The sequence below is a fragment of the Plectropomus leopardus genome, chromosome 22, assembly GCF_026936395.1.
Source record: "Plectropomus leopardus strain MGB_pleo_1.0 chromosome 22, ASM2693639v1, whole genome shotgun sequence".
Classification (NCBI taxonomy): domain Eukaryota; kingdom Metazoa; phylum Chordata; class Actinopteri; order Perciformes; family Serranidae; genus Plectropomus; species Plectropomus leopardus.
This window is the reverse complement of record NC_142197.1, coordinates 3,307,683-3,335,663: the sequence shown is the minus strand read 5'-3', so window position 1 is coordinate 3,335,663 and position 27,981 is coordinate 3,307,683. Positions and strand designations below refer to the sequence as shown.

At 36.3% G+C, this 27,981-nt stretch overlaps 3 protein-coding genes and 1 long non-coding RNA gene across 6 annotated transcripts in view; 1 reads left to right on the top strand and 3 right to left on the bottom strand.

Annotated features, from left to right (window-relative positions):
• Window positions 1-8,889, bottom strand: part of kiaa0930 — a 30,668-nt gene extending 21,779 nt beyond the window's left edge. Inside the window, exons 1-3 of one of the 2 annotated variants that reach the window (XM_088072978.1) lie at window positions 8,512-8,889; window positions 8,098-8,185; window positions 6,652-7,089 (exon numbers count right to left, since the gene is read on the bottom strand). In XM_088072978.1, the coding sequence (XP_087929104.1) occupies window positions 6,652-6,790 (139 nt within the window). In that variant the 5' untranslated portion in view covers window positions 6,791-7,089; window positions 8,098-8,185; window positions 8,512-8,889. Of the gene's footprint in view, window positions 1-6,651; window positions 7,090-8,097; window positions 8,408-8,511 lie in introns of those variants that run through there. The other variant, XM_088072979.1, reaches the window with a different exon arrangement.
• Window positions 8,890-9,730: 841 nt separating this feature from the next.
• Window positions 9,731-19,374, bottom strand: fbxo7 (F-box protein 7). 2 transcript variants are annotated; one of them, XM_088072975.1, is made up of 10 exons: window positions 19,265-19,374; window positions 17,261-17,383; window positions 16,402-16,669; window positions 15,182-15,409; window positions 14,391-14,535; window positions 13,701-13,784; window positions 13,311-13,406; window positions 12,523-12,699; window positions 12,364-12,404; window positions 9,731-11,444 (listed from the first exon to the last, which is right to left on the bottom strand). In XM_088072975.1, the coding sequence occupies exons 2-10, from the start codon at window positions 17,380-17,382 to the stop codon at window positions 11,154-11,156; spliced, it is 1,452 nt and encodes a 483-aa protein (XP_087929101.1). In that variant the 5' UTR covers window position 17,383; window positions 19,265-19,374; the 3' UTR covers window positions 9,731-11,153. The 2 variants fall into 2 exon arrangements, with proteins under 2 accessions (XP_087929101.1, XP_087929100.1); XM_088072974.1 differs by lacking the exon at window positions 19,265-19,374 and adding an exon at window positions 19,064-19,156.
• A 1,032-nt stretch (window positions 19,375-20,406) lies between these two features.
• Window positions 20,407-27,543, top strand: rtcb (RNA 2',3'-cyclic phosphate and 5'-OH ligase). Its single transcript, XM_088072568.1, has 12 exons — window positions 20,407-20,603; window positions 22,223-22,301; window positions 22,393-22,460; window positions 22,803-22,902; window positions 23,061-23,217; window positions 23,313-23,469; window positions 24,462-24,621; window positions 25,232-25,407; window positions 25,643-25,831; window positions 25,916-26,026; window positions 26,782-26,901; window positions 27,188-27,543. The coding sequence occupies exons 1-12, from the start codon at window positions 20,511-20,513 to the stop codon at window positions 27,293-27,295; spliced, it is 1,518 nt and encodes a 505-aa protein (XP_087928694.1). The 5' UTR covers window positions 20,407-20,510; the 3' UTR covers window positions 27,296-27,543.
• On the bottom strand, window positions 23,402-26,877 carry LOC148185832 (uncharacterized). Its single transcript, XR_015775486.1, has 3 exons — window positions 26,765-26,877; window positions 24,448-24,667; window positions 23,402-23,533 (listed from the first exon to the last, which is right to left on the bottom strand). It is a non-coding gene; the product is annotated as an uncharacterized LOC148185832 (long non-coding RNA).
• Window positions 27,544-27,981: the final 438 nt, after the last annotated feature.

The following is a 27,981-nucleotide window of genomic DNA, read 5'->3' as shown; positions in this document are numbered from 1 at the left end:
TGACCCGGACGAAAGGATGAACTGAAGGACGGATGAACAGGAACTTACAGCGTTGACGGACACAAAGAGGTTAACGGTTTTAATGTCACACGCCAAGAGTCAAGCGTCTGTCAGTATTATAAATATGTCACTGAAACATATTCACTTAAATATAAACTGAAACTTCTCAAGCCAATTAAAAAACGTGCACCAAATTACAAGAAAATTATGTCAAAATAAGTTTTAAAAAAGGAGACAATTATTAAAAAATATACGCAAAAAAGGGAAATGACCCAAAAACCATGTTTATAATAATTTTATATTAAAAATTATGTTACAGAACCTCCTGAATGACCATTTCAAGCTCCTAAATTACAACAAGAGCTACCTAAAGAACCTCTCGAACTTTCTCAATGACCAGTCAGAAAACACTTCACATTTTTCACCATTTTCTGATATGTCAAACACAAAACAACGAAGCAATTAATAAAGAAAATAATCTATGAAAATAATCTTTAGTTGCAGTCCTGCATGATAAATAAAACATGCAAAACATTTAGGACTTTTTTTTGGTAAAATGACGACTTTTATTCTCATAAAATTACGACTTTTTTTCTCGTAAAACTACAACTTTATTTACGCAATACTACAAGTTTAATCTGATAACATTACGACTTTTTTCTTAGAATATTACGACTTTTTTCTCATAATATTATGACTTCATGCTCAAAATCCTTTTTTTTTAACCTAATCCTCCATCATAATATGCAGCTTTTGACAAGAGGTGAAACATAATTCTTTATTTTTAAGAGGCCAAAGGCAAAAAAATGGTAAAACCCCTTGAAGCCAGTTCTTAAATAATTACAATACCTGGACCCCTCCTGATATTTGCACTGTTCCTACTATTGAATTCTTAACTTTTGAAACTGTAAAATGACTAAGTGTGTTCTGCATTATCCCTTATTTATTTTTCATAGCTTTTACTTAAAGTTTGCACCGACTGTGATGAGAAAATGTGTTTTCTTGTCTGAATGAAAGAGTTTCCGCTCTAACTGTAAACCGTGTGACTCTCTCCGTGTCACCTGTCATGTGTGCAGGTTGAACGGATGAATTATTGAGTCATGTGACGAGATGTTATCTTCTGTAAGTGTCTGACAGTTTGAAGTGACGACACGCAGCGGGTTGGATGAAAGGATTTAACGTGAAGACGTCACACAGATCAGAGTCTCCCTGCAGGAGCCGGTTTCCTCCTGACGGCGCTGACTAATCCTTCACGCTCACATTTCCCCTTTTTCTCTGCAGCTCAGTGTTCAGCTGGTTCACGCGGTGTTTACCAGACGTTTGCTGTGACCTTTAATTCAAGCAGAGGTTTTCAACAGATCCAAACTCAAAGAATGAGTTATGCATGTAATGAATATGTTACACAATATTTTTTTTAGTACTTTATCCCAGTCTTTTCCTTGTTTGTTGTTGTTTTTACTTGTTTTTTACTTATTTTTCTTTTTTTATTACTATTTAATTGGTTATTTAGTTATTTATTTGTTGTACTAATTTTTTAGGTAGTTTTTTTTTCGAGCTTTTAACTAACTTGTTGCTAAATTTTGGGTCATTTCTTGTTAAGTTGCTCATTGCCTTCCTCCCATGTTAATTATTTACTTGTTTGGCCTAGAAAAAGTCAGAAAAAAATGGAAAATTCCAGTGAAGCAGTGCCCGGCTCCAGTCACCTCATCCAAAACTTATTTAATTGTTGCTCATTTTTGGTTCATTCCTTGTTAAGTTGCTCATTGCCTTCCTCCCATGTTTTTGAAAGAAATAACACAGATTTGCTCAGGTTTAAAGGGGTTAATCAGTAAATTGGTCAAGAAAAAGGTGAAAAAATCCATTAAAATTTCCTTACGTCCAAGGTGAAACAGTGCAGTTATTTAATTGCATTTATAACCATAGTTTTACTTACTAAACTGTATTTTTTATATTATGTTTTAACCCTTAGGCCATCCCATTTATTTCGTTATATATTAACATATTATTTTTATTTTTATGGGTCCCTCTCTGGTTGTTTTCTTAACTTCAAACATTTACACAGTGCCTCATCACCTTTTCCAGTCTAACTGATTCATGCTGTAACATAAACAGACTGTACAATGTAAACAGATGGGAGACGTCCCGCTGTGGTCTCCTTCTGTCTGCGATGTCCTGCAGTCATATACACAAACACATACAATATGCGGCTTTACTAACACAACAAAGTGCGCTGCGGTGATGTTAGAAACGCCTGTATGAGGTTAAACTTTGACTCAGACGTGACTTCAGCTCCGCCGCGTTAAATATTCAGCAGGATTTGTGATGATTTGTCTGTCAGAGCGTGAGTCACAGTCAGATCACACTCAGCTATTTTTGCTGTGCAGTAACGCAGCGCTCCGTCACGTCGTGCAGTTTGTGAAGAGCAGATCTTCATCGATCGATCCGCATCTCTTCTCTCTGTAGCCGAAACATTAAAGCTGCACACTGATGTCAGTGTATTTATAGCAGGCGGCAGAGCTCCGCTGTGGAGGGATACGCTGGTGCGTTCGGAGGTAATTAAACCTGAATCATTGATGTTCATCTCTCTGTCTCGTCTGAATGAACTCTGCTGCGTCTGCGCCCGTTTGAACTGCTTCATTAAGGCCGCGCCGTACGCTGCACGATATATTTCAGATTTTATGCTGTAAATTCTTCAATAAAAGCTGGTGCTCAAATTATACGGGTCGACACAGACAAATATATCAGGCGCTGATAAAAGGCTGCGTAAAAGACACTGAGAAGCGGCTGGAAATGCCTTTAATTTCATAGTGTTTGTGGTAAATTTTGTATAATGTACATTTACAATACAATCATGTCTTCTTTTCTAACCAAAATCAAAACAAAGAATCTAACTAATACTGTTTCCATTTATTAAGGGACTTTATTATACGAACACTTGTGTATTTTGTTTTTTATGATAATAAATATTATAAATACTTTCTCTGAACACTCACCTCTAATATTTCACAATAATTTGACTGAATTGGTATGAATTATTTTGTCTTTCGAAACGAGGCAGAAAAAAGAAATTTACGCTCAAAAAATGTTTTGTTGTTATTCTTCTTATTATTTTTAACCAATATTGTCTGACCCATCAAGAGCAATGATTTCACGCTGATTTTCATCTGGATCACCACTGAAAACTTTACAATAAATACAGAAAAATAAACAAAATACTGCAGGTTCTGTTTGGGTCTGTTAACATTCTTTTTTTAAAAAGACAAAAAAATGTATTTAAGCTAAACTTGTATTTTGCTTTAACTTTTACACAGATGCCAAATCACACATTAGAAGTGGAGTTAGTAACTGCCAAAATTATGCAGTTAAAAACAAATGGCATCTCTATTACTGAGCATTGGAGCCACAGACTAAATTAAAATTCATTTTATCGCTGACAATGTTTCAAAGTAAGACTTAAGTTGTATTAAAGTGTAAATGTGCAGCTCAGTAAAGACCTGAGTCACTGTTGATGCTGCTGGTCAGACCTGACTCACTCAGCAGCCTGTAAAGGACCATCCAAGGACACGACTGACTCTGAATAAAGAAGCACCGGCGACTGACACAGCGGCCAGACACAACACCACACCTGTGAGAGAACAGGGCGTTCACACACCCAACGGTACCAACCAAACCTGCTGTAAACTACACCATAAATGCGTTTTTATCATCGTCTGTTATTCAGCACAACAAGACATGCTGAGGAAATGACGCACAGGTAAAAGGCTCAATGCAAACTTTACCATTCATAACATCAAATTTGATCTGGCCTTAAGTTTTTCAACGCTGCAATTAGGGATGCATGATGTTGGATTTTTTATTCAAAGTTAGCCAATGCCGATATCAATATATCCTCATTTCAATAATTATCAAGTCTTTTCTTTCGTGGAATCAACAAAATCTTATGCATGTTCCTCTTATGATGACCCACCAGCAGATAGAGACGTTAAATATAATGCTTTTAAGTGTACAGTGCAGTATTCATTCATTGTGCAAAATCAGAAAAAAACATCACAACATTTCATTTTAAAGTCAGTATCTGCTGATATGATGTGCTGATTTTATCGTGCATTTCTACAACCAACATTATGTTCTTGTTTCTCGCTGTGGTGCGGTGTTTAAAGGATTAAAACCCACAGTTATTCAGTTTAGAGTGCGGTAAAAAACAGGCTGAATATAGAAAACACTGACCCTGGAGCAGCTCAAACCAGAGAGCTGTTTTCCTTTTCCTTAATGAATAACTTAAACTAACCACTTCAACACACACAAGTGCTTCTCTTTCTTTCATTGTTCGCTGACGACAACAAAGCTGGAGTGGCTGGGTGATAAACAGAGGCCCGTGTGCTCTGATGAAGTCATGGGATGTTGAACAGAGCTCCATTGATTTCTCCATCAGAACAAACGAGCCACAAAAACCTGCAGCAGCACCACGGCGGGCTGCTGCGATCTGACAGAGGCTGCGATTGTATCTGCAGACCTGACGTCCGAACGACACCGTCGCAGATAACACTGCAGGAGACTAAACTGCAGAGCCGGAGCTTTCTATCAGCTGCATGGACTTCACAACTGTTCTAGAGCTAAAGAATCACGTCTTTGACACGACAAAACCTGAGCACATGGGCTTGATTTCTGTCAATAACATGGGAAGAAGGTGATGAGCAACTTAACAAGAAATGACACAAAAAACCCTGCAAATAATTGATAAAAAGTTACAAGAAAGTGATATAAAAAATGAGCAAAAAAAAGAAAGACAAAAGATGAAAAGATAGAAACAAAAACATGGAGCAAAAAAGTAAAAAAAGAAAAGAAAATTACCCCAGAAAAGTGCTTTAAAATTATAATAATTCTGTAAAATGATTTAAAATATGTTATTATTATAATTATGCCTTGCTGGATAGCTTTCCATCGCCTTTAAAAAAAACAAAATCTACTTATTTCTTGCACTTTGAGCACCATTTTTTTTGGATAACATGGGAAGAAGGTGATGAGCAACTTAACAACAAATGACTTGAAAATTAGTAAGAAAGTAGTAAAAAGTTGCAAGAAAATTACCTAAATAAACAACATGGCCTTAAAAGAAAAAAAAGAAAAAAAAAACAAGAAAATAAACAAAAATGACCTGAATTTTTTAAGTAAATAAAATAATAATAATAATAATAATAATAATACATTTTATATATTCCTTATGTAACATTATTTTAAATGTATAATAATGATAATTATAACTGTATTTTCCCCTATTTTTTTTTTTCACATATTCCACCTTTTAAAAAAGTCTTGCCTTTTTGCGGGACATTTCTTGCCAAATTGCTGACTGCCTTTTCCCCCGCCTGTTTTTCAAAGCAATCAAACCAGTTGGCTCATGTTTCAGAGGCTTAAATGCTTGCAAAAGGCGCCTGAATGCAGCACAGAAAAACTGTTGTCAAGCCAAGATTCAAAGGGTGAAAGGACCTTATCACGTCAGTTAATATTGATCTTAAGTTGTTTGCACATTTCCAAACAATTGCTCAATTTATTTACCACAAAACAGTTGAGACAAAGTTGCTGCTGGGGGTAAGTAAAAGGAAGTAAAAGTTCCTCCCACACTGACACTTTCTTTGCATTTTTTTAAATTAACTTTATCGGCAATTAATAAAGTGACGATACAGACGATCAGAGCATGTTATTGAGGCCTGAGATTACAGAATATTTCTTATGAAATGTTCCTGTAAAGTGATATGTTTCTTTTTTTTGGAGGATTATAAAGAATGTTACAAGGCTACTGTCTTCATTGTTTTGTTTTTTTTTGTTTGTTTGTAATTTTTTAAAGTTTTTTTTAAATTTGTTTTTTGCAAATTTTCAGGTAATTTTGTTGCTTAATAATTTGATTGTATTTCCCATTTTTGAATTATTTTTAAAATTATTTTACAGAATTATTTTAATTTTTAAGCTTTTTTTCAGGTCATTTCTGGCTTTTTTTTTTACTGTCTAACTTTTTGGAGGGGGGTAGGTTTTTTGAAAAAGGTTTTTGGCTAATTTTCAGGTAATTTTGTACTTTTCACAGATTTCTTGCTAACTTCTGGGTCATCTCTTCTTTTGTTGCTCATTATCTTTTTTTTCATGTTTTTGAAAAAAAAAGTCAATTTGCCCAGGTTTTAAAGGGTTAAATAAATAATTTGATTATATTTCCCATTTTTGCTGAGCAACAGTTTTGTGTGCAATGAATGAAAAGCCCATGCAATATAGATGCCTGTCACAAAATATATATTTAAAATTACTTACTTTAATTATAGCAGTTTTTAAGCTTTTTTTTTTTAGCCCATCTCTCGCATTTTTTTAAAGTTTAGTTTTTTTGTTGTTTGTTTGGTAAATTTTAAAGAATAATTTAGTTGCATTTCCATCTTTGCAGAGCATCAAAAAACCGTCCCATATACACGCCTGTCACAATTATAAGCCTGTTGAGTTCAGTGATTTAAGCAAATAAAAGCCATAATAAAAGGCCATTAACTAAAGTTTTACGGTAGATTTGACGTTTTGATCTCCACTCGGAGGACTGAGACAGTGAATGAAAGCCTGCAGGGACCCGGCACACACTCTGAGGGCCACGGTAAATAAATAAGGGACAGATGAGCTCACCGAGTCCGCTGATCTCCTGTCGGATGTTGAGTCGGTTCCTCTCGTCGGCGATGGCCTTCAGCATCTGCTGCAGAGAGCCGTCCAGCTCTCCGTTCTCCTCCTCCGCTGCAGCCTTGCACAAACCGGGGAAGGACGCCATCTCCGCGCTGGGATCATGACAGTCCGGGCTAACTGCTACCGACGGCACCGGTTCACGGTAGCTAACGCACGGCTAAAAGACAGAGGAGCGGGGCAGGGAGGGGTGGGGGGCACCGAGGATCCCCCCGGTTCTTCCTCAGATTAACCCGGTTTGGGTGCTTGTTGTGGCGGCGCGCACCTGCAGCTGGTACCGGTGTGCTCTGCGGAGGTGCCCGAGGAAAGGAGCAGGTATGTCGGGCTGCTGGGGGAGACTCTGGTCCTTCTGTTGTGCAGATCAGCTGGAAACACCCCTCACACTTCCTGTAACAACACGAGGCTTTTAAAGAGACAGAGCACCGGGACACCGTTCACACACACGAGGACAGGTGTTACAGAGCCAACTGTCACGGGCGCATTCAGAGACCCGATCAGGAAATTATTTTTTAACAGACACAAATCACACTACATAAAATATAAAATAAAAGGGACAAGACAGTGTAAAGGAGTGAAATAAATATTGAAAAAAAATAAAATAAAATTAATATAATTTTTTTTTTATTTTTATTTTTTTAAATCCCCTTTTTTTTTAAAATATTATTTTAAACCGTTCAAATATGTAGGCTATGGAAGCTCATTTAGGAAAAAAGATTTAGTAAGACAGAGTCGAGATATATTTTATATTTTTTTAAAAAAAGAAATACAAAATATAGGGACAAGAAAATAAATTTTAAATACATTTGTTTAAAAATATATAAAATCCTTTTTTATTATAATTTTAGATGGTTTATTGAATACGTAATGTAGGGTATGGAAGCTCATTTTGGAAAATGACTTAGTAAGTCAAAAATCAAGGTTGAGAAATGTTTTTACTTTTTTTTTAAAAAAAAAATTAAAATTCATAGCAAATATGCAATTAAACAATAAGTCAAACTTTTACTTATTTCCAAAAACATTGGAAAAAAGGCAATGAGCATCTTGGTAAGAAATGTTCCACAAATTGCAAGTTATTAGCAAATTTATAAAATTATTTTTAAAAAATCCTTAAAATGTCTAGGGGAAAAAAAAGCAAGGGGAAAACTGTGTTTTTAATTATCATAATTACATATTTAAAATAATGTTACTGAATTATACATTTCTAAGCACATTTTCCAGGTCGTTTTCTTGTTTATTTGTATTTTATTTTTCAACTAATTTTCAGGTAATCTTGTGCCTCTAACAAACACAAGAACACAAACTTATTGGTTCTTAATTTCTTAATTTCTACATTCATTCAATGTAGCGAAAAATATTATTTATTAAAAAAAATGCTCATGTTGTGGGTCTGCCTACCTCCGGTGCTCAGCGGTTCATGAATCAAACCCACCCGTGTTAGCATCACTGCTAGGCGGAAGGTGTAAGCGAGACTGTCCCCGCCCGGCTGGAGGGGAAGAGGAAACAAAGTACTCTGAGTGGTTACTGGAATACTTAATATAGACAGTAACGTCCCCGTGAAACTATTAAAATCTGTGTTTTCGGGTCGCCTTCATAGTTTCTTTGTCGAAGTTGAAGTTAGCATCCGGCTAAACTGCTAGCTAAACTACCGTTAGCTGCGACCAACGATAAAACCTAAACTCTGAAGGCATTTAACCTACCAAACAAACCGTCAACGTTATTTATAAATAGCTCAATAAATCAACGAAAGGTTACAGAGGAGTTTCGGCGCTTCGATGGAGTGCTGTTACCGTTAAATGTGGCTATATTTACCGGTCTGGAGCTTTATTTACCGAGAGTTTACATCCTTCGACGGTTGGTACAGGTGTTACAGCGAAAACCGTGACCCGTTAAATTCTGTGACTCTATTGAAACAAACACGATTAAACAAACGTGGTCAAGTGAAAACTTTTTGAACGATCTAAAAAAATCCGAGTGAGGTTTAAATGATGTTAAAAACGTATGCCAAAAAAAATAAAGTGACGTTTTATTTCTCTGGTAATTACTAATCAGGTCACAGGATGTAACGGGTATCATAATTTCTCATAACACCAGTGTTTCACTGCTGCAAACTCCGCCCACCCAGAGGGAGCCTTATCTCCGGTTAAACGCGGCTGTCTAAACTAGTGCACCCTTTGTTTTAAGACAAAAGATGACGTCATTGTCTCACGAGCTCCTCCTTACCATGAAAACATGTTTTTTTAGTATTTTTTTCCACCTTAACTTTATTCTGTCGGTGTCCTCCTGCAGCACTGACTACACGCATATGTAATAAATATAATATGTTATATTAAAAGTAGTTTTAATGGGTTTTATGTGATAATTAAGGGATTTTGAGGACTAAACACTCGTCAATATATACTAAAAATAACCTGATTTGTGCCTCTTATTTTGTAGTTTTTTTTAATTAAATTGCATTTTTATTGTATTTGACTATTTTGGAAACACTGAGGATTATCTGAGACAACCATGGTGTGAAATTAAGGTTAAGAGAATAAATCCAATTTATGACATACTATGGCTGTTTTATATTTACCATTTTAATGTATTATGTAATAATCAGAAATGGCAATTTTGTCAAAATCAGGTGGTAAAATAAAAGTATTAATTATCAATTATCATGGTTTTTGTTTAATTGTTGTTACAAAATAGGTGGTCAAAATTGTGCTTTAGTAAATCCCTGAATTTTCAAAATTGAAGTATCTGTAATGCTATTTTCATTTACACCCCTAAAAAATAAAATAAAATAAAATAAAAGTATAATTTTGACTTTGAAATGCTGAATTTTCCCAAAAGGAGATAGCTTTTATTTTGTGCACACACGTTCATTATTTTGTGGGAACAAGTTATTATTTCATTTTAGGATTTTATGGGCTACATAAAATTTGTCAACATTTAGATTTTTTTAAATCAAAGTTACAAAGTGACAGTTAAGTAGTGTGAAGTAATAACTTAAAAAGGTAAGATTAAAAAAAACCCATCAAAGTCAAAGTTGTTTAACCAGTCAAGTCTCATTAAAGTGCTGGAGATGTCAGTATAAAAAGTTGCAGATAAAAACCAAATCAGACTAAAAAAATAAAGAAATAAACATAATAAGAGACATTTAACAAAAAGTCATTTACTACAAAAGTCACAAAAATATTCACTTAGATTCATCAGTTTGGCAGATTATTCCAGTGTTTAGAGCAGAAAACATCATGTTTCTCTCCGTCCTGCCGACAATCATAATAAGAGTCATAGTTTTTAGATAGCGAGACAAATGTTTTACTTTTTTGGTCAAAGTTGTGAAATATTAAGTCAAACTTTAACTTTGTAAGTATAAGTGTTGAATAAAAAGACTAATATTTATCACAAATACTTTCATTTTACTGCAATAAAGTTTATTAAACGCAAATGAATTCAAGAGCATGTGAGCAGAAAGCACACTGAAGCTAAAAATAAAACTAAATTTTAGACCTAGATTTTGAAGCACCCTCCATCAAAAAAAAGGAATGAAAAGTTGGCGTCCTTAATAAGCGGGTTTCCATTACAACATTGCCGTAACCATGGTGATGCAGCTTTATTATTATTGCAGCCACCGCACTAGCCGTCATCATCTCCAATTAAAGACGACGTAGGCGTGTTATGGAGCCATAATGGAAAGGCGAGCCCCTTATACGTGGGAGCGACCACGTATGAGGGATTTCTGGGAGGTGATAGTTCACAATTTCACAGAGGAATTGTGAATTCAAAACTAATTAATAATCCACTCAACCTTTGAAGAGGTACGTGATGCAGTTACGCCTCTTGTAGTGCACCTGAAATACGCCTGAATTACCATCTCATGTGGGCATAAAAACTTTTTAGCCACAAATGGGAGTGTTTTCGAAATTGATGTGTTTCCATTTGGCGTATTTTTTATTCGCAATTTCAATTTTAAAGGTTAATGGAAATCAGACAACATGACGCTGTCCGGTGGCGTATCGTATGGCCGTGGCAGGTTCCATCTGGCTGCGGTATCAACTGACGCCACCTTTCGGCGTATTGTATTGCCATGCTATGTGCTGTCCAGCTGACTGGTGGCGTGTTATAACTGCAAAAAGTACCGTCTGGCTGTGTTACTAACTGATGCTGCCCGGTGTCGTATCATACTGCCGTGGAAAGAAACTTTTGGCGGCTGCGTCTTATGCAGAAATCACTAACAAAGTGGTGGTATTTGACGGTAATTATTTCTTTTTAATTGACGGGTTTCCATTAGGTATATTTTTTATTCTCAGTTTTGAGGGTTAATGGAAGCCCGCCGACTGATCGTGCACACATGATCGCTCTGTGTCCAATAAGCAGCTTCCTGTCTGCACTCTCTGTAAATAAACACGCGTCGCAAAGATCTGAGCTGTTTTATTGCTGCAGAAGAAGAAGTTCTGATCGGTCCTGAATCAGATGAATCCTCTCCGGATGTCTGCGGCTCGTCCTCCCATCGGTCGCTGTCTCAGGGGTCGTCCGTCGAGGACTCGTTGCGGGCCGATGGGGTCGTAGCGAGGGCGGGGGAGGATGCGGGGCAGGCCCGGCCTCTGGTCGTACTCGCCCCCGATGATGCCGGGCAGCGGGGGGTGGAGGGGGACGGGGACGGGGATGAAGATGTCCCGGGGGTTTGGGTGGAGAGGAGGGAGGGAGCGGTGACGAGCGTGCCGGAGCTCGCGGCGGATCTTATAAAACCTTTTGTAAAGCTGGAGAGAGAAATCAAAGACGATGTCACAAAAACATTTTCACAATAAAAGACTGAATCTATAAACTCAGAAATAAATCCTAATTAAATATTTAACAATTTATATCTGAACATTTCTGTGTCCTGGTGATGAGAGATTACAGGATATTTAATAAGGTTTTTTTTTCTACAATTAACTTACGAATGTAAAAATAGTTTAGTTTATCAGCCACTGAACAATTCTGAGAAATAATTACCTTTTTTTATACTAAATATATTAATTTAAATAAAATATTCCATAAATAAATAAACAGCAGGATATTGTGTTTTTTTCTGAGAAGATGAGTAAAAACCTTTAAAATATTTAAAATATTTTAATGCCTAATATTATGAATGCCTCAATATCATACATCCAAACAAGGACCCAATTTTGGTTTTATTCAACTAATAAATAAAGATTAAAAATATATATGAAGTTTAAAAATCCATGTAAAACAAACATGATACTTTATATTTAATACATTAAATATCCTCTTTCTGTAATTACATCAGCACCGCAGTGAATTCTGAGGTTCAATCCAACTTTGGTTTAATTAACATATATTATATGTTACTTTTTTATTTTGCATAAATTATTGGGTTTTAAAATCCTATTAACGGTACAGTTCATTCATTAAAATGACTATATGACAGTCCATTAATTATCCCTTTAAACTGCATTAATGTTACATCATTATAGTGGGTAAATTAATTAAATTTAAGGGTTTAAAAAAAGGTTTATAGATGAAAAACGAGTGTCGTGATGATTTTTACTATTTTCTTAATAAAATATTTAGTTTTTAATTAAATGATTGATAAATGAAGTGAGCTGAATTAGTGATTCAGTGTTTTAGAGGTGAATTTAATTTTTTACAGTGGTATTTATGTTTCGTGTTTCTCACCTCTTTCCAGTCTGTGTCTCTGGGCCGGCTGAGATCTCGATCTGAACCGCGACACACAGAAGAGTTTATTCATTTATTAACCATCAAATCCATAAAAACAAACTGTTCATCATAAAACGGCACAAACACCGTCTCTGCTGTCTGCTCACGCCGTCTCACCTGAGAAGTCTCGGCGGTACAGGTGTCTCCACAGCGAGGAGTCGTCCGTGGACGCGTTGAAGTGTCTGCAGACTGAAGACAGTCGGACCACAGTGTGGACGTCCAGCAGTCTGAGGACTCGGAGGAGCAGCTCAGGAGGAAGAGCGGCCAGACCGAACGCCACGGGCAGCGCCATCGCTGGAAACACATCACAGTGACATCACAGTGACATCACAGTGACATCACAGTGACATCACGACAAACCTCTGGAGCGCTTTGTATTTATTTTTGTTTTTTATTCATCGCTGTATCTTTTTTTATTCTTTTAAATTATTTTTTTTCTGTCTAGAAGAGAAATTAAATAATTAAATAAATTAAAAAGTACGACTCATATTAATGGTGGAAAGTAACTCCGTACTTTTAATCAAGTGCAATTTTTAAAGTACTTGTAAACTTTTTATTTATTGTGTTAATGTTCTTTGTGCTGTCTGTGTGATGCGTGTTGAATAAAAAAATAATAATAATAATAATTAAATAAATAAAGAAAAGCTTGCATGTCCAAACTGCTGTAGAGAAGCTGAACATTATTACAGTTAATTAAGATTATCACTTACTTTCACATCTTTAAAGATAATTCAAGCTGGAAAAAGTTGCACAAACCTTTACACTAACCTCTAAAAAAACATATTATATTTGTTTTGCAGTAATTTATCTTTCAGGACCGAGATCATCGTGACATCGCTGAGCCGTATTTTAAAAGCCGTTATAATCACCAAACTTCCGCATGTTGTTTACTGACGAGGCTGTACCTTCTCTGGCGGCGGCGATCAGCGGGTACGCCAACTGGTCTTTGAAGATTCTGGAAAGTTTTTGAAGGTCTTTGAAAGCTGCAGCAGCACTTTCTCCTAAAAAAACAAAACAGACATGACATTGTATTTTTATTACTGTTATCATTATTATTATTATCATCATCATCATCATCATCATTATCATTATTATTATTATTATTATTATTATTATTATCATCATCATCATCATCATCATTATTATTATCATCATCATCATCATCATCATCATTATCATCATCATTATCATCATCATTATTATTATTATTATTATCATCATCATCATCATCATTATTATTATTATTATCATCATCATCATCATTATTATTTTTATTATTATCATCAGGACTCTACCCGGCCACTCGTCCGTCACGTAGCTGGATGGATTCAGACACAGTTTTCGGACCGTGTCGACGGTTTCGTTCACCTTCAGAGTCGCTGCAGGAAGAACAGAAAAACTTTTTCATTGATTTTAAAGCATGAATATTAAAATGAAAATGTAACAGCCTTTTAAGAGTATAAATTCAGGCTCTCGTGTTATTTATCTCTCAATAAATGGATTTGAAGGTAAAAAAAAAAGGTTATGATTGAAAAACAATAAGGTCTTGTGTTGAGCATTTTTCACCATTTTTTAGTCATTTTACCTGTAAACATTTAGTTCATAATAAAATGATTCATTAATAAATTAAGAGATACAAGATACAATAAATCAATTAAGAACAGACGAGAATAAAAGCACAACAAACAGGTGCGATATTTCAAAATAAAGTCTTCAGTTTTACACTTATTTTAATATTTCAGAAATGAGAGGAAATATAGTCGACACATGGCAAATAAAAGACGTTTTTTTGACTGTCTGCCTGTTTTTTAATATGCATCTCAAGGCTAATATTACAACTTTGAAGTATTAATATTAGTATAAATTGACTCTTAGTAGTCTAACAACAGCACAGCCGTTAGTAATGGAAAAAAGAAAATCACAAATAACTGAATTGTGGATTTGGAGAATGGTGACACCGTGTAAAATAACGACAATAAACTGACCGTTGATGACGAGCACGGGGCCCATACACACCGCGACCACCATGGCGAGGCTGTTCTCACACAGAGGATGAGTGTACTGCAGTTTGTAGACTCCGCCCACTGACCTCCACCCTGCCGGCATCTCACCGGCCTTCAGCTCACAGCCCTGAACACACACACACACACACACACACACACACACACACACACACACACACACACACACACACACAGCGTCAATACACACACTCATTTCATCAACCATCCGCATGATTTAAATGAGTTATTTGAGCAGGGCGTTTCTAGGATTTGAAGAGCCCAGACCTCTGTAGGGGGGTCAGGGGAAATCCTCATTTTTGATGAAAAAACTTTTTTATGCACTCTGACGCCTTATTTACCGTGAAAAAAACGGGTTTGGAAGGCATGTTTTCTATAAAAACATGGTGATATTAAAAAAAAAAAAAAAAAGATTTTTCACTTAAAAAATGTTGATGATTTTTGTTTTTTAATTTTTATTTTTTTGTGATTTAAAAAAATCAAAAAAACATATTTGGTGATTAAATTTATTTTTTTTAAGTATTAAAAAAATTTGTTTGTTTTTTGCGATTTTTTAAGAGAACACGCCTTTTAAACCTGCGTGCCAACCAAGACAAAAATCACCAAAATTACACCATTTATCAAAGACAGAATCTGTAAAAATACAAATCATTGTTGGATTTTTAAATTTCCGCTATCTATAAAACATTCAGGGCTGAAGCCTCACACGTCCAGGTCTGAAGACGCCAACGTCAGAAACCTCGCTGTCGTCTCACCTGAGGAACGAAGCCGGTTTCGAGCATCAGCAGGTGTCCGGCCACCATGATGGCGTCACTGGGACTGCTGGTTTGGGCCGAGTGGTAGAGGAGCTCCAGAGAGAGAGGAGCCTGACCCTCCTCTGCCTCGCTGCACAGCATCGGCTCCCAGCTGGGCGCCGACGGCTCAGAGTCGCTGGTCTCCTCAGGGTCTGTTAGAGCTGCCGCAGGACTGCTGCTGCTGCTCGGCTGTTTATTCAAAACAAGACGGTTAAACAAACCGAGAAATAACCGCTTCCACAAGTACGACCAATACGGACGTAATCATACAACAACGTTTGATTCAGGCACAAATATATTTAAAACCAAAATTAGTCAGCACTTCTTCATATTATCTTATTATGAATGTACTTGTGAGTAATGGCCTAAAAACATGTTTTGTGAGGTCACGGTGACCTTCGCCCACCAAATTCTACTCAGTTCATCGCTGAGTCCAAGTGGACGTTTGCGCCAAATTTGAGGAAACTCCTTCAAGGCGTTTTTTGAGATTTTGCTTTCATGAGAATGAGACAATTACAAGATCACTTTAAACTTTACCTTTGACCTATGACCACTAAACACACTAATTTAGTTCATTGCTGAGTCCAGGAGGATGTTTGTGCCAAATTTGAGTACATTCCCTCAAGGCCTTCTTGAGATATCACATTCACAAGAATGAGATAAATGCAAATTCACATTGATCCTGATCTGTGACCTTTAACCACCACAATCTTACCAGTTCATCCTTCAGTCAAAGTGGGCGTTTGTGCCAAATTTGAAGAAACTCTCTCGAGGCGTTTATGAGAATAAACTGTATGCATGTGGCCTTGACCTTTCAACACCAAATTCTAATATATTCATCATTGAGTCCTAGTGGATGTTTGTGCCAAATTTGACAAAAATCCCTCAAGGTGTTTTTGAGATATTGCATTAGCAATATTACCACAGACAAGGACACAGTTTCCTTGTCCTTTGATGGCGAAGATTTAATCAGTTCATCCTTGACACAAAGTGGACGTTTGTGCCAAATCTGAAGAAAATTCACCGAGATGTTCTTTGCAGACTGCGCTGACAAAAATAGGAGAGATAACCCCGAAATCATTATGTCCCCTGCCACAACTGAAGCCAGCCCAGAGGAAACCAGTTTCTTCCACCACTGCATTTTTTATCAGACAAACTGGTTCCACAGACGAATGGCTCACCTGGCTGGATGTCATGGCAGCGGTCTGTTGGTTCTGCTGTTGCGTTTGGTTCTCCGTGCTGCTGGTCGACCTGTTGGTGGAGCTGGTGGAGTTTATGGAGCCGGCGGCGGCGTCGGTGGCGGCGGCGTCGGTGGCGGCGGCAGCTGCAGATTCAGGCAGGACGACACAGACCAGATCTCCGGAGACGATGCCGCAGGACGACAGAGTCTGACCGGAGTCTGTGAGAAGCTCCGAGCCGTTCAAGGACAAACTGAACTGTGTGTCTGCGCTGAAACAGAAAACAGTCATTTACATCATGGAAATCAAATATTCTGCCACAGCGGAGCTATGAACTTTAAGATCTGGGTATATTTCAGACAGTATTCTTTGAATGGTAGCAATTATGTCAGTGAAATGAATATACATATATATATATATATATATATATATATATATATATATATATATATATATATATATATATATATATAAACCCCAACTAATTAATTGACTAATTATTTAATTAACTACTTGATTATTTTTCATGTCCACGCTGGAGCGGGCTGTTGGACGTGTTGGGGCTACAGTTTAGGGGGCGCTGTGGAGCCATTTTGCCACGCCCTTTCCGAAACCAACAAAATACGAAATTTTTCGCAGGGCCTGACGAGCGTACCACTTTTCATGAGTTTTTGGGCATGTTCAGACCTCCAAAAATGCAATTCATTGGCGGGAAAAATACAAATTCCCTTCATTCCAAGAGGGAAATAACATAAAAACAAGAACATAAATAGCAGATATATCTTTTGTCTTCCATGTCCTTAATAATTATTATTTGATAGGAAATGTTCTTGTTGATAAAGACTCAGTGCCGGTGTCTGACCTGAGTCCGTGAGAAGATAAAACCGTCTCCTTGATAAGATCCGTGAGCTCCTTCAGACTGGGCTCTTCTCCCAGTAACTCCACTTTACTGGTCTGCCGGTTGATCCGAACTCGCAGCTTCATGCTGCGGACGACAAATCAATACAAAAAGATAAGGTCCATCTCTCTTAATGAGAATAATCAAACAGAGCATTAAGATTTTCCCTGAAGGGACACAGACCAAACCATGAAAAAGAGACCAAAGGGGTGTCCAAATACTTTTAGCCTTTATGACACACTTTAAATTATTATTTAAACTGTTTCAACAAACAGAATCATGGTTATATTTACAGAAGGATAGTTTAAAATGTGATAACATATTTCATTTCTAACATTTGGTGAAAGGTTTTGGTGGGTTGATGCCTTTTTCTACAACAGAAGAGCGTTTAACTTTTGCTTATTATCTTTTGAACCACTGATCTTACTGGACAGGAGTGTTCATATGCTTTTGTTTTTAGCAAGATAGATTAAAATGACAAGTTTCACTAAAAACTGGTTAAAAGTTAATGGAGTTTGGTGGAAAGATGCCAATTCCTACAACAGGACATTTCTTAAGAACTACTGCTCTCACCCAACAGGAGTGTCCACATACTTTTGTCCATTTAGTATACCTACTGTTACACCTTCAAATGTTTTACCAAAGATTTAACTAAAAAATCAGTGAAAAGCGCCCATTTCAGCAACTCAACACCTTGTGCAATTTCTTAAGAACTACTGCTCTTACAGTGTCCACATACTTTTGGTCAGTTCGTATAGTTAATACATTGTACTTTAATCTTTCACAAAAACGAAAAAAAAATTTATTTTAGCATGACACTTCAAAATGAAAATCTCAAAATGGTGGATTTAACTAAAAAATTGGTAAAAGGTGAATGGAGTTTAGTGTTTACTGAACATCTTTGAACATTTGGAGCATTTTCTGATGAGCTACTGCTCTTTCAGGAGTGTCCATATACTTCTGGCCATTAAGTATACCTTATAGTCATCTGACAAATGAATGAATTTTTTTTCTTTTTTTTAATTAAGAGGTATAGCATAAAAACAGTTTTAATAGAATTTAGATAAACGTTAATGGAGTTGGAAAGATACATTATGAAATAAAATAAATCAAATTATTATGTGCAAAATGATTCTGCTGATAGGACCAAAAAACAAATCTCCATGAGTCAATAACTTCTGCCCTTTTTAAAAAAGGAACTATAGCATAAAAAGCAACAACAAGTTTACTAAAATTTAGAGAAAAGTAAATATAAGTAAAATAAAAATAATAAAATAAAATAAATAAAATATAAATAGTTTGGTGCAATGATTTGTATACCTACAACAGAGCATCTTTGAACATTTGTGCATTTCATTGCAAACTATTACAGCTTTAATAATTAAAAACTATATATGATAATAGTTAACAACATTACTCTGCTGACAGGACATAAAACAAATCTCCATGAGTCATTTATTTACTGTCTTTCTGGTTCAAAATTACATAAAGAATCTCCATTTTTTAGTTTTCTGATGAGTCACTGACGTTGTTTTCAGTGTTATGAATAAATTAACGTTACTGCAGCTGTGAATTAGCCTGAAAAAAGACGGTATTTTGTAATTTAGCACAAAATTTAGATTAAAATAACTTTAATTTTCCGTTAACACACGTCAGAAACGTAATAATTTGGAGGACAACATTCAAAACAGGATAAAATATCAACATATTAATATAAAATAAAAATAAAAATAAAAAAAAACTAAATGGAAAATTCAAGAACTTTACCACAAGCTCGGCATCAAACCTGGCGTGTTATTTAAGAAGAAATGCAACGTTTCGTTTTCGTTTCTGCGCGTTAGCTAACGTTTTTGAGTTGCTGCGTAACAGTGACGCTTTTCCACTTAAAAAGTGTTAAAAACGTCAGTTAGTTCAGTTTTTTATCGGACGTTTTGGTGACGAAGGCAGACGGAGCAGAAAAACACTTACATGATGAGTAAAGTGAATAAATCCAGGTTGTTTTAAGACATTTTCCTGCAGAGTCCCAAATGTAAACACACAGCAGCCGCGTCAAAGCCGCACAGCTAAACACAGCTTCCGGAGTTCAAAGTAAAGAATTTCAAAATAAAACATCTCTTTGCATGTTAAAAAATAAAAGTGAAAAATGTTTTGGTGTTAATTTGCCATTAATTATTCTATATTTATTCCGACACTCTTGTTTACAAGTTTCATTGTTTTGTTTTATTATATAGGTACTTTATATTTAAATTTGTACATAATAGCTGTAGCCTACAATAATTGAATTAATAGTACAAGGTGTGTAAAAAAATTGTCAACATACATTTTACTTTAAAAATGTGTAGTTAAAAACGTCAAAGCAACCAAGCAAGTGAATCTTGAGATACGTTTTATTTTTATTTTTGTATTTTTATTTTTTGGTTGTTGAATCAGCTATCTTTTTCAAAAATATATATTATTAACCACATGTTTTATCGATAACACTGTGAAAAACATGTCAGCGGTATATTTTAGTGTACATATGTTCAATTAAAAACCCCCAAACACTTTTGATTTGAATGCAACCAAGCAATTGATTTCCGATAATGTTTGTGTGTGTGTGTGCGCGTGCGTGTGTGTGTGTGTGTAAAATCCATCATGATTATTGTGTTTTATTTACCCTGCTAAGTTGCTCAGTGCCATTGTAGCCATATTTTCAAAAGAAATCAAATCCATATTCTCATGTTATAAAGGTTTAAATGCATTTAAAATGCGTGTGAAGGCAAAACAATAAAACGGACGTCGGTCCAGGTTTAACAGAATTAAGGAAAGAGATTTATACCTTGTGCTTTTGTTTTGAAGGCCAGTCACAGAATATCCGGCTTTTCTTGTTTATCTGCTGAACTTGACTACACTTGTTTGACTACAACTATGGCAAGCGAGCAGTTCAGCTTCACGTTTCGACTTAAAAAGTATAAAATAAACTTACCTTTCAAAAACACCACTGTCTAATTAACATCTAAAGATTTATAAAAATATTATGATGGTTTAAAATATTTATTCTTTTCCCCGTTGGTGGTAATTTTTGATGCGTCATGCCAAATTAACAAACGCGTTTTGCCGTCAAAACGCTCGCTGCGGGCTTCCGTAGTGCTCCGTTTGCTGACACTCTGCATTAAACATTTCGGTGATTCGCAGCTCTAAACTCCGAAAGATCAAATATTTTCCGATCAGAAAAATGAGCCGCAGTTACAACGATGAGCTGCAGTATCTGGATAAGATCAGCACTAACTGCTGGAGGATTAAAAAAGGTTTCGTTCCCAACATGCAGGTGAGACTCTGGACGCACGTTTAGCTGTTAACGTGGCTAACCGGTTAGCTTTCAGGGAACTACACAGCCAGTTAGCACATGTTGGCTGATTATCAAGACCTAAACCAGACAGAAACTCCCTTATAATAATATAACTACATTAATTTGAATGTTATCACAGTAATCAATGAAAATTATCCAGAAAATCAGCCGCGAAACAAAGTAAAAAGCTGCTGACGTAGCTCACTGATGTAACCATTAGCAATAAAATGTTAGCCGAATTTAAGGGTGGATCTCACTGATATGACAACATTAAAAATAAATCAAAAACATAACCTATATTAAGGCTACGAAGGCAAATTAAATAATAATTAACAGTTTTTCTAATGAAATCAGCAGTATAACTAATACAAGTATATTTTGACTTGGATTCCATACTTTGGTTATTAAAGATTTTGACTAAATTTGTGCAAAGAATAAAAGATATGCGGTGATAATTGGAAATAATGTTAGCCGAATTAAAGTGTGGATCCTACTGATATGAAAATATGACAAATAAATCAAAATGTAAGCCAAAGGACGGCTATAAAGGCAACTTAAAGAATAATTAACAGTTTCTTTAATTTAGTTCAGCACTATAACTCAGCAAGACTGTTTTTCTTAAACTTAATGACATTTTAACTGAGAAATGAAAACTGACTTTTTAAATTATTATTTATTTTTGTTTGACTAAAACTGATATGTAATCATATAAGTAAATAATAAAAATATATTTTAATTTGTGGTGTATGGTGAAGCCAAACTATTTTTTCACATTATGAGAACTAAGTACGAAATTCCCAAACAGCTAACACAATATTATTTTTTTATATATAATAATATTATATTGTATTTTATTGATCACCATACAAAAACTAATATTAAAATGATGCTGATATGGTTTAGATCTTAAAAATAGATTTTTATTTTCTTTAAAGTCAAGAAATAAAAGGTAGAAGGTAGATTTATTAGTCATTTTTTAAACAAAGTCTAAAAATTAAGAATGTATTTATTTATTATTTATATTATTTATAATTATTTATATTATTATTTTATTTATTTAAATTTTATTTAAAAAATTCAACTATGCAATATCATGGCTGTGCTCACCCACTTCACACGTTAATCTGAACTAGCTGCTCGTGTCACGTGAATTTATGGGACGAGTTGGAATGACAACATGAAATATCATTATAATTTTTAATGTATTGATTGATTGTTTTGGAGTTTCAGATGATGTTTTATGATACTGGAATATATAACTTCGTTATAATACCTTTAAAAAATATTGATATTTGATACATTTTTGGATTCTACAGGAATAATTGACACTGAAGGCATATAAATAAATATTATATATATAAATACAACAAGGCTACAAAAAGACAACGTTGCGAATTTTCTTTTGATCAGCAGCAGAATAACTGCAGAAAACATTTATAATAAGAGAGGGTGAGAAAGCAAAGCGGTGAATCCAAACTGCGGAAAATTAGTACTGAAACCTTTAAAAATTCCAAACCAGTATCAATAAATCAATATTTTTGAGAGTTACATGAACATTTAAAACATTTAAAATCAACAGATTTCTTCTTTTCTTTCAGGTTGAAGGAAACTTCTACGTGAACGATTCTCTGGAGAAACTGATGTTTGAGGAGCTTCGTAACGCCTGTCGAGGAGGAGGTGAGCCGCTCTTCACCTGAACTCTCCGACCGCCGAGATCATCTCAGATGTTTCATCTTAGTTTTTTATTTTTTATTGTTTCTGTGCGCAGGTGTGGGAGGATTCCTGCCAGCCATGAAACAAATCGGGAACGTGGCTGCGCTGCCGGGGATCGTTCACGTGAGTAACATGATGAACGAGCTCTTTATAGGAGATTCAGTGGTGAAAATTTGTGAAACCCTTTGAAACATGGTTTGATTTTAAAAACATGGCCCAAATTTTTCAATAAATCGGTAAAAAAAAGATTACAAGAAAATTACCTGAAAATAACAAAATAAAAAAATAAAACAACAAAGAAAAAAACTAAAATAAAGTAAAATAAAAAAAAACTAAATATATATTTATTATTATTATTATATATATTTTAAAATGTATTTTTCTTTTCTCCTGTAAAAATGACAAGAAGATTGCCTGAAAATGTTGCCCGGTTGAACAGTAAAAGCTGTGTTTTTCGCTCCTCAGAGGTCCATCGGTCTCCCGGACGTTCACTCAGGATATGGATTTGCGATCGGAAACATGGCGGCTTTCGACATGAGCGACCCCAGCGCTGTGGTGTCTCCAGGTACGAGACGCTTTTCGTCTGAGAGGTTAAAACGTCTCTGAATGTCTTTTATTTTGTCCAATGCATAAAACACAACATACAGATAAATATGCGATCTGGCCGGATTTTGATGCATCGTTCTAAATTCGTGAAACCGGTCCGGTTTTCTGTTGCTGCAGGCGGTGTCGGGTTTGACATAAACTGCGGCGTCCGTCTGCTGAGGACGAACCTGGACGAGGGCGACGTGCAGCCGGTGAAGGAGCAGCTCGCGCAGTCGCTGTTCGACCACATCCCCGTGGGAGTCGGGTCCAAGGGAGTCATCCCCATGGGGGCCAAGTAAGGACGGAGGGGCCGTCCAGCACCGAGCAGCAGAGCGATTAACCCTCTCACACCTGTGCACCTGTGTCACCTGCTCACCTGTGTGTCCTCAGGGACCTGGAGGAGGCTCTGGAGATGGGGGTGGACTGGTCTCTGAGGGAGGGCTACGCCTGGGCCGAGGACAAGGAGCACTGCGAGGAGTACGGCAGGATGCTGCAGGCCGACCCCAACAAAGTGTCCTCCAAGGCCAAGAAGAGAGGCCTGCCGCAGGTATCCCAGCAGCCCCGGCGGCTGGCGTCTATATTCACAGCAAACGTCTTCTGCTGCGCTCCATCTGGACACAGAAACACAAAGTCAGTCTCAAAAATATCCCCGAAACAAAGACGGTTTCTGCAGGTTTTTACAAAAAGAACAGAATTTATTTTTCTGTCTTGAGGGAGGGAGATCTTTTTGTTTTGCTCATTTCATGCAGCAGCGATTCAAAGTGCTTTCACAGAGCAATAAAATATAAAAAAATATTATAGAAACTTACAATAATAATAATAGTATATAAAAGATCAGATCAGCTACTAAATGATTTACAAATTTAAAAAAATCACCATTTAAAAAAGCAAAAGTGCAGACAAGAGGTGCAAAGATAAAAAGATTATTTAAAGTTATTTAAAAATCATTTTGCAGCGATTGCGCAGTGCAAAAAATTAACGTTTTTAGCTTCAGGACTTGGCACCTTTAAATTTGAGACCGCATGCATGGTGCCCTCTTTTCATCAAAAACTCTAATAATCTCATTATGTTAAAGTAACAATTAGACACACATATACAGCACAAAAATCCAAGAAATGAAACTAAAAAACAGCCTTTTGACACATTAAGTGACTTTATACTAAATCATTTTTGTGCCTTTTTCCATTAAGTCTATATATGCCAGAAAATCACCAAAAAATACTAATATGTTTGATTTTTTTTCTTAATTAGAAATTATATATATATATATATATATATATATATATATATATATATATATATATATATATATATATATATATATATTTTTTTTTTTTTTTTAAATTTATTTTACATTTTAAACTCTACATGATGAATAACTAAAAATTAGAATAATAAATAAAGCATGCTCAGATCTTGAATTTATCCATCTTAAGAATTCTGCCATTTTTTCAACTTTTTCCTGTTTTTTACTTTTGTTTTCATATTAAACTCAACTCGCTCGCCGTGTTAACCCCGTGTGTACCTGTTGCGTTGCAGCTGGGGACTCTGGGAGCAGGAAACCACTACGCCGAGATCCAGGTGGTGGACGAGATCTACAACGACTACGCCGCCAAGAAGATGGGCATCGACCACAAAGGTCAGGTGTGCGTGATGATCCACAGCGGCAGCAGAGGGCTCGGACACCAGGTCGCCACAGGTAGGAGGTCAAAGGTCAACACACCTGGAGGACGATCATTGAGTTCCTGCAGGTTTTTAGAAAAGTCTTGATTTACATTCACCTGTGTACAATCTCAAAAATTAAATTAAAAATATAAAACAATATCAGATTAGTTATAGCATATTTGCTCGGAGGCTGTGAGCAACTTTAGAGGAAATGACACAAAAAATGCAAAAAAAAAAAAAAAAAGCACAAGAAAATTAGAAAAAAACAGAGAAAAAGTTTAAGAAATAACAACAAAGAAATTACTTGAAATAAAGTGCTTAAAAATAATAATAAATCATTTAAAATATTAATTCTGATAATTAACTTTTAAATTTTACCTATTATTTTTCAGAATAATTTTCCAAATCTATTAACAGTTCTTGCCAACGTGCTTATAGATTTTTTTCCCAAGTTTTCAAAAGAAAATGAACAATTAAATTAAATTAATTAAACAAATTAACTCAGATTTTGGATTCTTAAATACCCGTGAAGGCGTCTGAACGCACACGTGACTGTTTTTTTTTTTGTGGTTGATGTCTTGAAACCTTAAACTGATCCAGAAGGTGTTGAAATGAATGAATACGTAGATAAATGCTGTTTACAGACGCTCTGGTTGCCATGGAGAAGGCGATGAAGAGAGATAAGATCACGGTGAACGACCGTCAGCTGGCGTGCGCTCACATCACGTCACAGGAAGGACAGGACTACCTGAAGGGCATGGCGGCGGCAGGAAACTACGCCTGGGTCAACCGCTCGTCCATGACCTTCCTCACCAGACAGGTAAACACACCTGCAGCGTCACACCACAGAAGAAATGTTGAAAAAGTGCAGCATGAGGGGATTTTTAAGTGGAGCATTTGTCAGTTATTGCATCGTATTTTTTGCAGTAACTTCGGTAAAACAATAATTTGCCTTTACGTGCTATTTTCTGCAGTTTTAAAAACATTTAAAAAGTCGTCCTCGTGCCGTTAAAGTCGGTGTAGAAAGTTTTAAAAGTAACTTTATTCTTTTTCAGGCCTTTTCTAAAGTGTTCGGCACGACGCCGGACGACCTCGACATGCACGTCATCTACGACGTCTCTCACAACATCGCCAAAGTAGAGGAGCACATGGTGGACGGGAAGCAGAAGACTCTGCTGATCCACCGTAAAGGCTCCACCCGAGCGTTCCCGCCGCACCACCCGCTCATCCCCGTAGACTACCAGGTTCACCAACACTCGCCGCGTCACGGGTCGAGGATTTAAAGGTGCCGCCGCAGATCTGAACTGACGCTTTCTCGTTGTTTTCAGCTCACAGGTCAGCCGGTGCTGATCGGCGGGACGATGGGGACCTGCAGCTACGTCCTCACAGGGACAGAACAAGGCATGACGGAGACATTCGGCACCACCTGTCACGGAGCGGTACGAGTCTTTATGTTCATTTACGTACTGGACGTCAGTCTGCAGGTTTTATTTCAATCACAACATTTTACAGGTGTGCAGGCGCAACTTTAGTTCTGTTATAAGGTCACGAAATTATGGTTTTTTAAAATAATACACCAGTGATACTCAAATCTGGCCCCTGATAGGGTGCCGGGTGGCCCCTCAACCATTTTTAATTGTAGAAATGTCCTAAAATCCTAGAAACATCCCAAAATCCTCGGCACCTAAATTCTTAGGAACGTCCTAAAATTTTAGAAAAGCCGTAATATCCTGGATAGATATTAGATATTGTCCTAAATTACCAGAAATGTCCTAAAATCTGAGGAACATCCTAAAATCCTAGAAATTTCCAGAAATCTTCGAAACGTCCTAAAATCCCAGGAACAACTTGAAATTCTAGAAACGTGGCCCCCAAATTAAGCGTCTCTGTCCAAAACACTGGACCTGAAAGCACCCGAAATAATCACATAGCTTTGATGATTTAATTTAGCAAACATTTGACAGAAAACTCATCACCAACAGATCAACATCAAAATCCACCTGCCCCCCAAAAATCCCTAAAAATAATCAGAACTACGTCTTTGACATTTTCACGGATAAATAACCTCATGTTTACTGTAAATGTCACGTGTCACGTACGCAGCAGCTGGTCTGAACTCTGGATGTTGTTTCAACACTTTTGTAATTTTTAATAAACAGAAGTATTTCTTCCTTTACCTTGTCTCCTGTTTCAGGGTCGTGCTTTGTCTCGAGCGAAGTCCCGCAGGAACCTGGACTTCCAGGACGTCCTGGACAAACTGGCGGATCAGGGCATCGCCATCCGTGTGGCTTCACCTAAACTGGTCATGGAGGAGGTGAGGGAAATGTTTTTGATTAACGCTAGAAACATGGCTATAAATGCAGCTATGATGCAAAAATTCTTTTTTAATAAGAGCTCAAGTGTTATTTGAAAATCTTTTTGGCACGTGGGAACAGTTTTGTTTAGTCTGACGCCACAGGAAGAATTTTTCTGTCAAAGTTTTTATTTAATTTGTGTGACGTAAAAGTTTTCTTACTTGGCACTAATCATCTTCCGTATGTAGATGATCAATGATTCCCATTTACGTCATGTCAAGTAAGAGAGTTTTTCTTTGTTTTCAGGCGCCCGAATCGTACAAAAACGTGACGGACGTCGTCAACACGTGTCACGACGCTGGAATCAGCAAGAAGGCGATCAAACTGCGGCCGATCGCCGTGATTAAAGGCTGAAGCTGCACGACTCAACGTCTAAAGACTATTTACACTAACGGGAAAGATGTCATAATACTGAAAACTCATTTCCTCTGTACAGAGATCCTGGAAAGCAGATGATTTTTTTTGTGTGTTTTGGTTTTAGTTTGGGATGAATTTTATGTTGAGATTGGAAATTTAATTTCTAACCGGAGAAAATGCCATGGAGTTTTGTGTTCATGCCAAATCTGTGATCCAAATAAAGACGATCACTTAAAACTGGATAATGTGATACGCTCCAGTGTATTACACCTTAACGTTAGGGGACGTGACGCCCAAAAATGAGTCCAAATATTACTGAAGTTCATAAATGGAGGGCCCCAAACCCACAAATCAGAATTGCAGCACTAACGGTTTCATTGTCTCAAATCAGTGGGTTTTTGGTTAGATGTCTGAAATAAAAAAAAATTTAAAAAGTAACAAACTAAAAACAGAAAACAATGCAGGTTTTTCATATGTTTCACTTTTAAATGGACGGTGAAGTTTTACCGTTTCTACCTCCGGACGCAGCAAGTTACTTTAATCTGTTAATAATGTACTAAAATGACTGAATTTTTTTTTCAAAAACACAGAAGTAAATGAGCAACTTAACAAGAAATGAGCAAAAAAATCAGAAATTAAAGTAATGAGAAAATTAGAAATATAAAGTAGCATGAAAAAAGCTC

Coding starts and splice junctions, on each gene's coding strand:
- fbxo7 (XM_088072974.1), bottom strand. Junction 12,700..13,310: donor GATCGCCGCCGCCAGAGAAG/GTACAGCCTCGT, acceptor ATGTGTTTCCAG/CGATGGCGCTGCCCGTGGCG. Junction 11,445..12,363: donor GAGACACAGACTGGAAAGAG/GTGAGAAACACG, acceptor TTCTCTCTCCAG/CTTTACAAAAGGTTTTATAA.
- rtcb (XM_088072568.1), top strand. CDS start 20,511: ATGAGCCGCAGTTACAACGATGAGCTGCAGTATCTGGATAAGATCAGC. Junction 23,218..23,312: donor GTCATCCCCATGGGGGCCAA/GTAAGGACGGAG, acceptor GTGTGTCCTCAG/GGACCTGGAGGAGGCTCTGG. Junction 24,622..25,231: donor CGGACACCAGGTCGCCACAG/GTAGGAGGTCAA, acceptor TGCTGTTTACAG/ACGCTCTGGTTGCCATGGAG.